Genomic DNA, 13681 nt, shown 5'->3' on the forward strand with positions numbered 1-13681 from the left:
ACAGAAGGAGAGAAGGGCAGAGAAAGGGAGGGGAAGAGAGTGATGAAATCAAAGGGGCAGAAAAGTGAGGGAGAGAGGAGGGAGGGAAGAAAGAGAAAGCAAGAGAAGACACAGGAGAGAAAAAAGGTGCTCAAATAAATATACAGCAACAACAACTTCTATTTATATAGCACCTTTAACCTAGTAAAGCATCCCAAGGTACTTCACATGAGCAATTAACAAACAGAATCTGACACTGAGCCACGTAAGCAGATATTAGGACAGGCGACCAAAAGCTTGGTCAAAGAGGTCGGTTTTATGAAGCATCTTAAAAAGGAGAGAGAGGTGGAGAGGTTTAGGGAGGGAATTCCAGAGCTTAGGACCCAGGCAGTTGAAGACACGGTCACCAGTGGTGGAGCCATTAAAGAGGCCAGAATTGGAGGAGCGCAGAGATCTCGGAGGGTTGTGGGGCTGGAGGAGATTACAGAGATAGGGAGGGATGAGGTCATGGAGGAATTTGAAAGCAAGGGTGAGAATTTTAAAATTGAGTAAGCACATATGCCAGTGAACACAAAAACAAAGCGATACTTCGACTGGACCGAGTTACATGCAATATTTTGAACATCACTGCTGCATGGACAAACAAAATACACAATAATTCCACCCCACCCAACATGAGCTCCAGGGAGGTGGGCTTAAAGGTGTGCCCTGAATTTGAGTTGCAAATTAGACTCCTTACTGTTTGAACTTCCCTTTCGGCGATGCAAAGTTCTCGGGTAAGGTGCAATCAACTCCAGGTCCCAAGTGCAAAAACACCCAAACCATCTTAACAAAAAAAGGTGTTAAGATAACACTGCACACAGAAAACTAAGTAATTCCCTCTCCCCCCATCCCCACCGCACAAACTTCAACACTCTGTGGCTCCACTAAGCTTTGTTCTGAGTGATGCAACCTAACTTAGCAAAGCCTAATAACTCAATGGGTTAATATATTCATGTAAAATTCATCCAAGTGATATTTCAGCAAAGTCTTTAACCTGTGTTAACCAGTGGGATAGCAGGTGAATACAAGGGGAGGAAGTGATGCTTCAATTATATAAAGCCCTGGTCAGACGCGATCTGCAGTAACTGTGTTCAGTTCCTCAGGAAGGATATATTGGCCTTGGAGCGGGTGCAGTGCAGATTCACCAGAATGATACCGGGGCTAAAAGGGTTAAATTATAAGAACAGGTTGCACAGACTAGGCTTGTATTCCCTCAAGTATAGAAGATTAAGGGGTGATCTAATTGAGATATTTAAGATGATTAAATGAATTGACAGGGTCCACAGTGAGAAACTATTTCCTCTGGTGAGGAAAGTCCAAAACAAGGGGGCAGAACCTTAAAATTAGAGCCAGGCCATTCAGGGGTGATGTTAGGAAGCACTTCTTCACACAAAGGGGAGTGGAAATCTGGAACTCTCTCCCCCAAAAAGCTGTTGAGGCTGGGGGTCAGTTGGAAATTTCAAACCTAAGAATGATGGATTTTTGTTAGGTAAGGGAATTAGGGGTTACGGAACCAGGCGAGTCTCTGGAGTTGTTATAGATCAGCCAGGATCTAACTGAATGATGGAACAGGCTCGAGGGGCTGAGTGGCCTCCTCCTGTTGCCATTAATTATGGGCTCGGTGTTTGCCTTGAACAAACAGTAATGCCGCCACCTAGCTGTGAGTTAGTAAAAGGCCCGACAACAAGACTGAACCATCAGCATGAATCAAACCTCATCAATCCAAACCCAGAACTAGGCAGCCGAGAGACCCAGCTACACAGGGGCTGTGGGTTCAAAGTTCTGCATCAGTTAGAGACCCTGAGCCGATAAGAAGATAAGTTTGTCTAGTAAATTATAGGGACCACAAACCAAACAGTTACACTAGGGGTGCTCACAAAGCATCTATATTTAGGCTGCCCTGAAGATTACAAAATGTTAACGGGACATAAGAGGCTGGTGTTTAAGCATGAGATCCATCCCCACCCAATCTCCAAGACTCTCCTCCAACTCAGATGTTGGTCAATGAGGTTTTCACTCAATGAACATCAGCTGCAAAGCACTCAATATCAAGCCCATGACCTGATCCTCATCTCCCTACACCCTTTCTGTCCACCATTTATTTTTGGACTTGCCAACAAGATGGGTGACCATGGAACCAGCACAGTAACATGGGTTAGGCCACACATCAACTCAAGTAACTCCAAACTGGAAACGCCTTAATTGGGAGGGAGCTTAGGAATAGGAGGAGGCCATTTAGCCCTTCGAGCCTGTTCTACTATTCAATTAGATCAGCTGTATCTTCACTGCAACCTCATTTTCCAGTCTTTGCTCCATGTCCCTTGATATCCTTAACTGAAAAGAATCTATCAATCTCAGTTTTGAAATTTCCAATTGACCCCCAGCCTCAACAGCTTTTTGGCAAAGGGTGTTCCACTTCCCTTTGTGTGAAGAAGTGCTTCCTGACATCACCCTTGAACGGCCTGGCTCTAATTTGAAGGTCCTGCCCCCTTGTTCTGGACTCCCCCCCCACCAGAGGAAATAGTTTCTCTCTATCGACCCGATCAAATCCTTTAATCGTCTTAAACCCCTCGATTAGATCACCCCCTTACTCTTCTATACTCGAGGGATAACAAACCTAGTCTGGGCAACCCGGCCTCGTAATTTAACCCTTTTAGCCCCAGTATCATTTTGGTGAATCTACACTGCACCCACTCCAAGGCCAATATATCCTTCCTGAGGTGCGGAGCCCAGAACTGAACACAGTTACTGCAGATCGAGTCTGACCAAGGCTTTGTACAACTGAAGCATCACTTCCTCCCTCTTTGTATTCTGACCAGAGATAAAGACAACATTCCAGTAGCCCCCTTGATTACTTTTTGTACCTTCTAGCTTTTAGTGATTTCTGTACCTAAATCCTGAAATCACTCTGCACCTCCTCAATCCCTAGTTTCTCACCATTTAGAAAATACTCTAATTAATTGGGGAAGGAAGAGAGGGGCAAAAACTGACTCTTAAAATAGATTAAACCAATGGGGTTAGGAACTAGCATTTTTGCTATGTGTGCCATCACAGAAGGAGACCATTCAGCCCATCCTACCTGTGCTGGCTCCTTGTAAGAGCTATCCAATTAGTCCCACTTTCTCCAAGGTTCCTCAAAACTCGGAAACTTTGTGTTACACTCAGCGAGTTATAAAGAATTAGGAATTTATAGCATTGAAACAGGCCATTCGACCCAACTGCTCCATGCCAGTGTTTCTGCTCCACACGAGCTTCTTCACATCACCCTATCAGTATATCCTTCTATTCCTTTCTCCACCATGTGTTTATCCAGCTTCCCCTTAAATGTATCTATATTATTCACCTCAACCACTCCCTGTGGTAGTGAGTTCCACATTCTCACCACTCTCTGGGTAAAGAGGTTTCTACTGAATTCCCGACTGGATTTATTAGTGACTATCTTATATTTATGGCCCCTAGTTCTGATCTCCCCCACAAGTGGAAACATCTTTTCAGTATCTACCCTATTGAACCCTTTCATAATTTTAAGGACCTTTATCAGGTCATGCCTCAGCCTTCATCTTTTCTAGAGAAAAGATCCTCAGCCTGTTGAATCTTTGCCTGTAATAATAACCTCTCAGTTCTGGTATCCACTGTTTTTTAATGCATCTTCTCCAGTGCCCTTACATCATTTTCATAATATAGAGACCAGAGCTGCACAGTCCTCCAAATGTGGTCTAAGCAAATTAGAACAACCTTTGCGTTCTACTCAACCTACAGACATCCAATCCAATCTCTCTACACCTCCATACCCCACCAGGATGGTTTAAGGGTTCTCCACTTCTTCCTTGAACAGATGCCCAACCAGTCCCCATCCACCACCACCCTCCTGTGCCTGGCTGAACTTGTTCTTACATTGAACAACTTCTCCTTCAACTCCACTCACTTCCTTCAAGTAAAAGGTGTTGCTATGGGAACCTTCATGGGTCCGAGTTATGCCTGTCTTTTTGTGGGATATGTCGAACATTCCTTGTTCCAGTCCTACTCAAGCCACCACCCCCCTCACCTCCTCTTTTTCTGGTACATTGATGACTGTACTGGCACCGATCCCTGCTCTCGCCCCAAACTGGAAAACTTCATCAACCTTACTTCCTATTTCCTTCCTTTCCTTGACTTCTCTGTCTCCATCTCTGGTGATAGGCTGTCTACTAAAATATTCATTATAAGCCCACCGACTCCCACAGCTACCTTGACTACACTTCTTCACACCCTGTTTCCTGTAAGGACTCCATCCCATTCTACCAGTTTCTCAGTCTCCGACGCATCTGTTCTGATGATGCAACCTTCCACAACAACTCTTCTGACATGTCTTCCTTTTTCCTCAACCGAGGATTTCCCCCCAACTGTAGTTGACAGGGCCCTCAAGCATGTCCGGCCTAGTTCCCACACTTCTACCCTCACCCCGCCCCCTCCCTCCCAGAACCGTGACAGGGTTCCCCTTGTCATCACTTTCCACCCCACCAGCCTCCAGATCCAAAATATCATCCTCCGCCATTTCTGCCACCTCCAGCGTGACGTCAACACTACCCTTCCCCCTCCCTTGTCAGCACTCCGAAGGAATCATTCCCTCCTGGTCCACTCCTCCATCACCCCTGACACCTTGTTCCCTTCCCAAAGCACCTCCCCATGCAACTGCAGGAGGTGTAATACTGCCCTTTTCCCTCCTCGCTCCTCGCTATCCAAGGCCCCAAACGTTCCTTCTAGGTGAAGCAGTGATTTACTTGCACTTCCTTCAATTTAGTATACTGCATTCGCTGCTCACAATGCAGTCGCCTCTATATTGGGGAGACCAGACGCAGATTGGGTGACCTCTTTGCGGAACACCTCCGGTCAGTCCGAAAGCATGACCCCGAGCTTCTGGTCGCTTGCCATTTCAACACACCCCCCACCCCGCTCTTATGCCCACATCTCTGTCTTTGGCCTGCTCCAGTGTTCCAGTGAATATCAACACAAGCTCGAGGAGCAGCACCTGATCTTTCAATTAGGCACTCTACAGCCTTGCAGACTGAACATTGAGTTCAATAACTTCAGAGCATGACTGGCCTTTATTCAAAATATATTTTAATATTTTTTATTTTATTTTTTTAACCATGTGCCTGTTTTTCATGTAGTCAGAGCTGCTCATTATTCTGCTATTAACCCTCTCTCTGGACTAATGCTTTGTCTTTCACCACAAGGATTAACACACTCTTTACCTTTGTCCCAGGACAGCTTTGTTATTTAATACCTCCTGCCCCCTGTCCTATCAAACACCTTCCCCTTTGTTCTCTTCCCCATCAACCCCTCCCACCCCTTCACTTGCTTAAAACTTAATTCTTTTCTAACCTTTGCCAGTTCTCATGAAAGGTCACAGACCTGAAACATTAACTGTTTTTCTCTCTCCACAGATGCTTCCTGACCTGCTGATTATTTCCAGCACTTACTGTTTTTGTTACAGAACAACCTTTGTGTTGCGTTTGACCATGAGATGAGCTTCTGGGCCTACATCTGCTCCAACACTAAGACCACTTACTTCCACCTCTGTAACATCGTCCAACTCCACTCCTGCTTCAGCTCATCTGCTGCTGAAACCCTCACCCATTCCTTTGTCACATCCAGGTTCACCTATTCCAAAGCTCTCATAAGCAGACTCCCATCTTCCACCCTCTATAAACTTCAGCTCATCCAAAACTCTGCTGCCCCGTGTCCTAACTCGCACCAAGTTCCCTTCACCCATCACCCACTGTGTTGACCTATATTGGCTCCCAGTTCAGCAACCCCTCAACTTTAAAATTATCATTGTTTTCAAATCCCTCCATGGCCTTGCCCCGGCTCTGTAACCACCTCCAGCCCTACAACTCTCCGAGATCTCTGCGCTCCTCCAATTCTGGTCTCTTGAGCATCCCCCGATTTTAATGGTTCCACCATTGTTGGCTGTGCCTTCAGCTGCCTGGACCCTAAGCTCTGGAATTCCCTCCCTAAACCTCTCCACCTCTCCCTCCTCCTTTAAGATGCACCTTAAAATTACCTCCTTAATCATGCTTTTAGTCACCTGTCCTAATATTACCTTAAGTGACTCAGTGTCAAACATTTTTATTGACAATTGCTCCTGTGAAGTGCTTTGGGACATACTGCTATATTAAAGGTGCTGTGTAAATGTGAGTTGTTGTTGTAGTAGATCTGTGCGCAGAAATCTAAGTTAGTTGGCACTTCTTTTTACCAAATCCAAAACAGTGGAGAGAATGACAGACAATATGGTGTCAGGGATCTGAGAATTTCTTCCATCGTGAAATGCCGTCACTGGGAGGGAATCTCATAGAAGCCAAATAAAATAGTAAAGAATGAGTAGATTAGGAACACTAATCTTCAAACTAAACCGTGACACCAACGCACACCCACACTCCTGCAATTGGTTGTCGATCCTCACAGCAATCCGCCCTCTCATGGCCAATAGGAAAGCCAACAGAATCTTTGTTATCTGATGGGGTGATTCTCGACTCTCAGCCCAAATGCCCATTTCTTCTTTACCTTCAATAATTGTAAAATTAATATGGAATTAAACAGCACAGGAAGGAGAGTGTTCAGCCCATCGTCCCTTTGAAAGAGCTGGCCAGTTAGTTCACCCCAACCCACCGCTCTTTCCACAGAGGCCTGTAAATTTCTCCCCTTCTAGTATTTATCCAGTTCCCTTTTGAAAGTTACTATTGAATCTGCTTCCACCGCCCTTTCAGGCAGCGCGTTCCAGATCACAACAACTCACTGTGTAAAAAACATTCTCCTCATCTCCCCCTCTGGTTCTTTTGTCAATTTACTTCAATCTGTGTCCCTCTGGTTACTGACCCTTCTGCCACTGGAAACAGTTTCTCCTTATTTACTCTTCCTGATTTTGAACATCACAATTAAGTCTCCCCTTAACCTTCTCTGCTCTAAGGAGAACAATCCCAGCTTCTCCAGTCTCTCCACATTAACTGAAGTCTCTCAGCTGCGGGACCATTCTCGTCAATCTCCTCTGCGGCCTCTCCAAAGCCTTGACATCCTTCCTAAAGTGTGGTGCTCAGAATTGAACACAATACTCCAGCTGAGGCCAAACCAGTGCTTTATAAAGGTTTACCATAACTTCCTTGTTTCTGTACTCTCTGCCTCTATTTATAAAGCCCAGGATCCCATATGCCTTTTTTTTTTTAAAAAACAGTCTTCACAACCTGTCCAGTCACCTTCAAATACTTATGATACATACATCCTCTGTTCCTGCACTCCCTTTAAAACTGTACCATTGAGTTTATATTGCCTTTCCTCATTCTTCCAAACAAAATGAATCATTAGTGAACCAAAGTGTTCAAAGAAACTGAAGAACAGAATTTATTAATGCCCAATGACTTTTCTATTTGGTGTTTGTTCGCAGCAGTGACCAGGAATTAATCTTCAAATCCTGGAGAGTTGCAACCCTAACGCGGCATGCTAATCATGTGACAATAGTTGTGCAATTTAGTTCTGAAACGTCTCGGTCATGCCATCAGCAAACATGTCCTCAATCCACAGGCTAACAATTGTCCAATCGCAGCACTGGGTACAAAAGGCAGAACACAAACAGCTGAGATAGTGCAGTCTCTGGCACTCGTTCTCCAGTAATATTCCAGTTATGGGAAACACTAACAGTTTCCTTGTCTACTAAATTGCCAGCATTGCAGATTGTAGGAATGCAGGGGGGTTCTGATTCCCCTGCAGGCTCAGAAATATTCAACCCCAGGGGAAAGCCCTGGGTGACCATCTCACCAATATGCAGTCTTAACACTCTCTGCCTTAGTGTATCTTTCTCAGGCAGTGCAACGGTGGCGCCAGCTCACGAGACCCTTGTTCAGACCCCTCAGTGTGACAGTGGAGACACCCCCCCACCCCAGTCACACACCCCACAACACACAGCCAGGTCAACCCTCCGCTCAGTGACCCGACATGCACGCAAACTCACCAGCTAGGTCTCAGCTCCGCCAGCTCGGCCAGTCTGCAGGACTATGCTCCGGACTTCAAATTTCCTCCTCCCTCACACTGACCAACAACCAGCCCTTGACCCACCAGCCCAGCACTTAAATAAGCTCTAAACAAAAGGCAAAGAGGAGGAGGCTGAAAACAAGAATGCAAAGAAAGAGAGAGAGAGAGAGAGAGAGAGATGATCCTTTCATAAAGAACAGAGCTGCTCAGTGACATCCATTATATTGCATGCAAAGGGTGTGAGACTGCCTTAAATGACCATCTCACCTATGTTCAGTCTTAATACTCTCGGTCTCCACTTCTTTCCCTTTCCCCGCCTCTCCCTGTCCGTCTCGTTCTCACTTTCTGTCTCTCTCTCTCCCTCCCCAGTTTCTGTCTCTCTCTCCCCCGCACCCCCCCCCCCACCCAGGTGTCTGTCTCTCTTCTCCACTGCCCCCCACCCCCCGCCGAGGTGTCTCTCTCTCCGCCCGCCATCACCCCCGTCGCTGTTTCTCTCTCCCACCCCCCCTACGGTCTGTCTCTCTCCCAACTCCCCCCACCCCCCCACCCCCGTCTCTGTTTCTCTACTCGCACCCCGTCTCTGTCTCTCCCCCCACCCCACCCTCTCTCTCACTGTCTCTGGGATCAAAAAACAATGCAGTGAGGTTGGTGGTGCTGGGTTACAAGAGGCTGTGATAGCCCATTTATTGCTGCTCAGTGCTTGGGAGACATTAAATATAAAGCCTGTTGCCAAGGCAACCTGAGTGCTAAAGTACCGCATCAGCATCGATGTTATCCCGGAGTACTGAGAGCGCCCCACTGGCTGGGTCGCAAGACGCAGAACTCCAATGTCGGTCCAATCAGATCATCGGCTGGAATTAACCCTCAGTGTTTGCAAGGTGGCTTAGGCCTCTGCTACAAGTCGAGGGTCATCAACGGCCACTTGCTTTACCTGTAGATGATCATTGTGCAGCTGACACACTAGCCATTGCGTTGGCTGAATCAGACTGAGACGACACCTTTGAAAATGCAGCCCTAATATAGCATTCATTCAAAATTCTGCTCCCACTGTAACACACGTACCTCACTGTCACATACTCTGTGTGTCCATCACTCCCCAGAAACAGGCTGTCACTCAGGGAATTTAGCAACAGGAGGAGGCCATTCAGCCCATTGAGCCTGTTCTGCTATTCAATTAGATCATGGCTGATGTGAATCTTAACTCCATCTACTGACCTCAGTTTCGTATCTTTTAATACCCTTACCCAACAAAAATCAGTTTGAAATTTCCAACTGACCTCCAGCCTCCGCAACTCTTCGGTTGTTGTGGGGGATGGGGTGGGGAGGGGGTAGAGAGTTTCAGATTTCCACTCCCCTTTGTGTGAAGTGTTTCCTGACATCACCCCTGAACGGCCTGACTCTAATTTGAAGGTTCTGCCCCCTTGTTCTGGTCCCCCCCCACCAGAGGAAATAGGGTCGATAGAAACAAACTATCAACTCCTTTATTCATCTTAAACACCTCAATTAGATCACACCTTAATCTTCTATACTTGAGGGAATACAAGCCTAGTCTACGTAAACTTTAACACTTTTAGCCCCTTAGGACTTTGTCGCTCATTGGGCTTTGCTGACTCACCGGAATGCAGAGTTCCACTGGATCCATATGCTGCAGTAAAGGGATGATAATGAATGAGAGCAGATTATAAACAGTTCCGACGCAGCAAGGTTATCAGTAACATGGTTAGCAGCAGAGTATTAGTGGCGGAACAAGACACGGGGAGCTTCAACTCAAACCAAAGCCTTCCAACAAGACCATTTCACTTGTGGCACTGTGGCACACAGAGCAGAAAGATCCCAGGTTCAATCTCTGAATGAGCTGGTGTCGACCTATAGGGTAGACTATAATCGCCGCACTCCGGGGTGGGATGGGGAAAGTGCCCCAGCTCACCAATTGGCCCAGAGTCAATGATGCCAATCACAATCCAGCAGAATTTGCTATTGTATTAAGACTTAACTAGATTGATTCCTGGGATGACAGGGTTGGCCTATGAGGACAGATTGATTAGAATGGGCCTAAATTCTCTGGAGATTAAAAGAATGAGAAGTGATCTCATTGAAACATACAAGATTCTGAGAGGGCTTGACAGGGTAGATGCTGAGAGGATGTTTTGCCCTGGATGGAGAGTCTAGAAATAGAGGTCACAGGCTCAGGATAAGGGCCCGTCATTTCGGATTAAGATGGGGAGAAATTTCTCCATTTAGAGAGGTGTGAATCTTTGGAATTCTCTATCCAAGAGGGCTGTGGATGTTCAGTCGTGAGTATATTCAAGACTGGGATGGATAGATTTCTGGGTACCAAGGGAATCAATGGATATGGGGATTGGCAGGAAAGTACAGTTGAGGTAGAAGATCAGCTATGATCTTACTGAATGAGCAGGCTTGAGGGACCAAATGGCCTACTCCTGCCCCTGTTTCTTATATAAGGATAGAGCACTTGGGTGAGCTATCATAGTGTACGCAGCACTTGTGTGTTCAGGCAAGGAGAGGAGAAAATATGGGGAAAGGGTGAAGAATGTAAATTTGTTTCTATATCAGTGTTCACTGAACAAACATTCTCAACCCACATCACACGACAGCCATTTATTCTGTATTTAGACAGACTGAAATTACAGAAAAACTACAGCACCTAAGAAGGACATCAAACTTTCTGACAATATGTGTTGTGCTTATGAAACAGTCCTGGGTAATTAAGTATTTTTCAGGATCAGTAACAGGCAGTCCCAAGGCAGATACAGCATGCGTTAGATACAGAGTATCTGTCCCCAAACACTCCCAGGACAGATACAGCACAGGATTTTCTGTTGCCTGATTGGGACTCTCGAGTGCATCAACGAGGTACAGCTGACAGTGCTGCAGTCAGTTGCAGGAGGTGCTGCAACACTTTTGGACAACATTTGCTGCAGAGGAGGAAAAGACTTTGCAGAAATAAGGCTACATTTGGAGGTGGGTGGTTGAGCACCAGACCAGTGTTTGATTTGGACTGTTGCGGGAGGTGGAAGAGGCTGGAACAAGGTGGAGCTGTACAATTCTACAGGGAGCTCTGCAATTGCATTGAATACAAGTTTGGCGGTGACCATCCAGTCCGTCCATGCCACCCTCAAGAGGTGAGACTGGTTGAGAGGCGCCGGTTTAAAGCGTTCTTCAATGGGTTGCTGGGGGAGTGGAAGGCCCAGTGCACATCTGCTCCATCCTCAGTGAGGTGTTTGTGATGGTTTCAAAGTACTTTTGACATGAAGATAACCATAGCCAGCATCAACATCAACGGTAGCAGGGGGTCTCGCCGCAGATTTCACAATCGCTCAGTCCTCAGGGAAGGGAGATACGCGGTGAGCTTTCTGCAGGAAACCCACACCGTTCCAGGAGACAAAGCCACCTGGCTCCTGGAGTGGCAGGGTGGGATCTACATGAGTCACCTCACCCCTATTTCTAGTGGGGTGGCTATCTTGTTGGCCCTGACTTTTCAGCCGGAGATCTTGGGGGTCAAGGAGCTTGTGCCAGGCCGCTTGCTCCACGTCGCCATTCACCTGGGTAGCGTGCCGCTCCACTTTGTGAACGTGTACGCGCCCAGGCCCGGCGCGTTGCAAGCGCGCTTCTTTAAAGAAGTCTGCTCTCTTGAGGTCTATCGATAGCGGCAAGAGCATCATCCTCGGGGGGGATTTTAACTGTACCCTCGAGGTGGGGGATTGCTCCGGTCCCCAGCGCAGCCAAGCGTCGGTGGAGAAGTTGAGGGGACTGATCAGCTCCCTCAACTTGGTGGACGTCTGGCGGAATCTCCATCCCGACTCCAGCGCCTTCACATGGAGGTCTGGAGGAGGAGGGTCCCGAATCGACCGCCTCTACATTTCGCAGGCGTACGTCTCCCGAGTCTCGGCAGCCTCCATGCTGCTGGTGCCGTGCTCGGACCACCGCCTGGTATGGGCGGAGTTCATTCCGCCATGCACGAAGGCAGGGTCTGTGTACTGGCACTTTAACAACCGACTGCTGGAGGACCAGCGATTCTGGGACTCATTCCATCGATTCTGGGCCGACTGGAGAAGGAAGCCGTGGGGGGTGGGGCGGTTCCTCTCCTTGAGGCTGTGGTGGGATGTGGGCAAACCTCACATCCGTGTCTTCTATCAGGAGTACGCGAAGGGGTCGACCACGAGGCGGGAAGCCGAGATCGAGTTCCTAGAGAGGGAGGTGCTAGACTTGGAGTCCTGTCTCGGTCAGGCTGTCGTGGACCCGACCCTGTGGCAGACGTACAAAGGGAAGGGTGCGCTGAGGGACCTGCAGCTCGTAGGGTACCAAGGTGGGTACGTGAGGACGCAGATCCAGATCCTGGAAGATTTGGACCGCGCCTCACCCTTCTTCCACTCGCTGGAAAAATGGCGGGGTGTCCATAAGCAGCTCGTTGAGCTGCTGGCCAACGACGGATCCTCTGTCACAGATCCGGAGGGAATGGGTCTTTTGGTCTGAACCTGTTACAGCGCGTTGTTCTCTCCGGATCCATTCAGCGAGGACGCGCGCAGAGTTTAGTTGGAGGACCTGCCAAAGGTCAGCTCGGAGGGCACCAAATGATTGGAGGCTCCGCTCACATTGGTGGAGCTGACTGGCGCCCTCCACCAGTTCTCAAGGGGCAAATCCCCAGGGCTGGACGGGCTGACCGTGGAGTTCCTCAGGACATTCTGGGACGTCCTGGGGGACGATTACACACGGATCCTCGGGGAAAGCCTTGCGACCGCAGAGATGCCCCTCTCCTAGCATAGAGCGGTCAACATCCTGCTGCTGAAGGGTGATCTCCGCCTGCTTAAGAACTGGCATCCGGTCTCCCTCCTCAGCACAGATTATAAGATCTTTGGCCAGGCTATGTCTACCTGCCTGGGCTCCGTGCTGGACCACATGATCCACCCCGACCAGTCCTACACGGTCCTGGGCGACAGTCCCTGGACAGGACTGCTCCGAGTGCTTTCCTACAGGAGCCGAGCGCTGGTCATAAACCAACTGGTGACCTCGATGTTGTGGTACCGGTTGGTCACTTGGGCCCCGCCCCCTGCAGTCACCGCCAAGATCCAGAAGAAACTCATCGATTTCTTCTGGGGCAAGAGGAAACACTGGGTCTCTGCCGCAGTCCTGAGTCTCCTGATTAAGGAGAGCGGCCAGTCGCTGGTGTGCGTCTGCACTCAGGCTGCGACTCTCCGCCTTAGGACCCTGCAAAGATACCTGTATGTCGAGCGTCCTCCCAGATGGTGTGCGCTGGCGACTTATTTTTTCTGCTGGGACACTGCCTCCAAAAGGACACGTTCACGCCCAAGTGTCCCTGGAGAAGGAGCATGTGGTGTCTGCCAGTAAGTTTGAGGTCTTCCGCGACCGGTGGGCAGCGCAGGGACTGGAGTGCATTATCGATGGCAAGAATGGCATCTTAATTTGAGTTTTGTTTTATTTATTCGATTTTAATAAACTTATTTTATAAAATGTATATAAGGAGGTGCTTGGGGAATAAAGGCCCCTCGACAAATAATATATAAAAGGGGCCTGGGGTATAAAGACTTCCTTCAAAACAAAAACAAGCTCACAAGAAAAAAAATTGAGTAAAGCCCCCTCTGCACTGTCCCATCCATACCCTGCCCATACTCACTGC

At 48.1% G+C, this 13681-nt stretch overlaps 1 protein-coding gene across 1 annotated transcript in view; it reads right to left on the reverse strand.

Annotated features, from left to right (window-relative positions):
- Positions 1–13681, reverse strand: part of LOC137357325 (disks large homolog 1-like) — a 377389-nt gene that overhangs the window by 225442 nt on the left and 138266 nt on the right. Inside the window, exon 4 of the mRNA XM_068023579.1 lies at positions 9641–9670. Coding sequence (XP_067879680.1) covers positions 9641–9670 — 30 coding nt within the window. The remainder of the gene's footprint in view (positions 1–9640; positions 9671–13681) is intronic.

The sequence above is a fragment of the Heterodontus francisci genome, chromosome 48, assembly GCF_036365525.1.
Source record: "Heterodontus francisci isolate sHetFra1 chromosome 48, sHetFra1.hap1, whole genome shotgun sequence".
NCBI lineage: Eukaryota > Metazoa > Chordata > Chondrichthyes > Heterodontiformes > Heterodontidae > Heterodontus > Heterodontus francisci.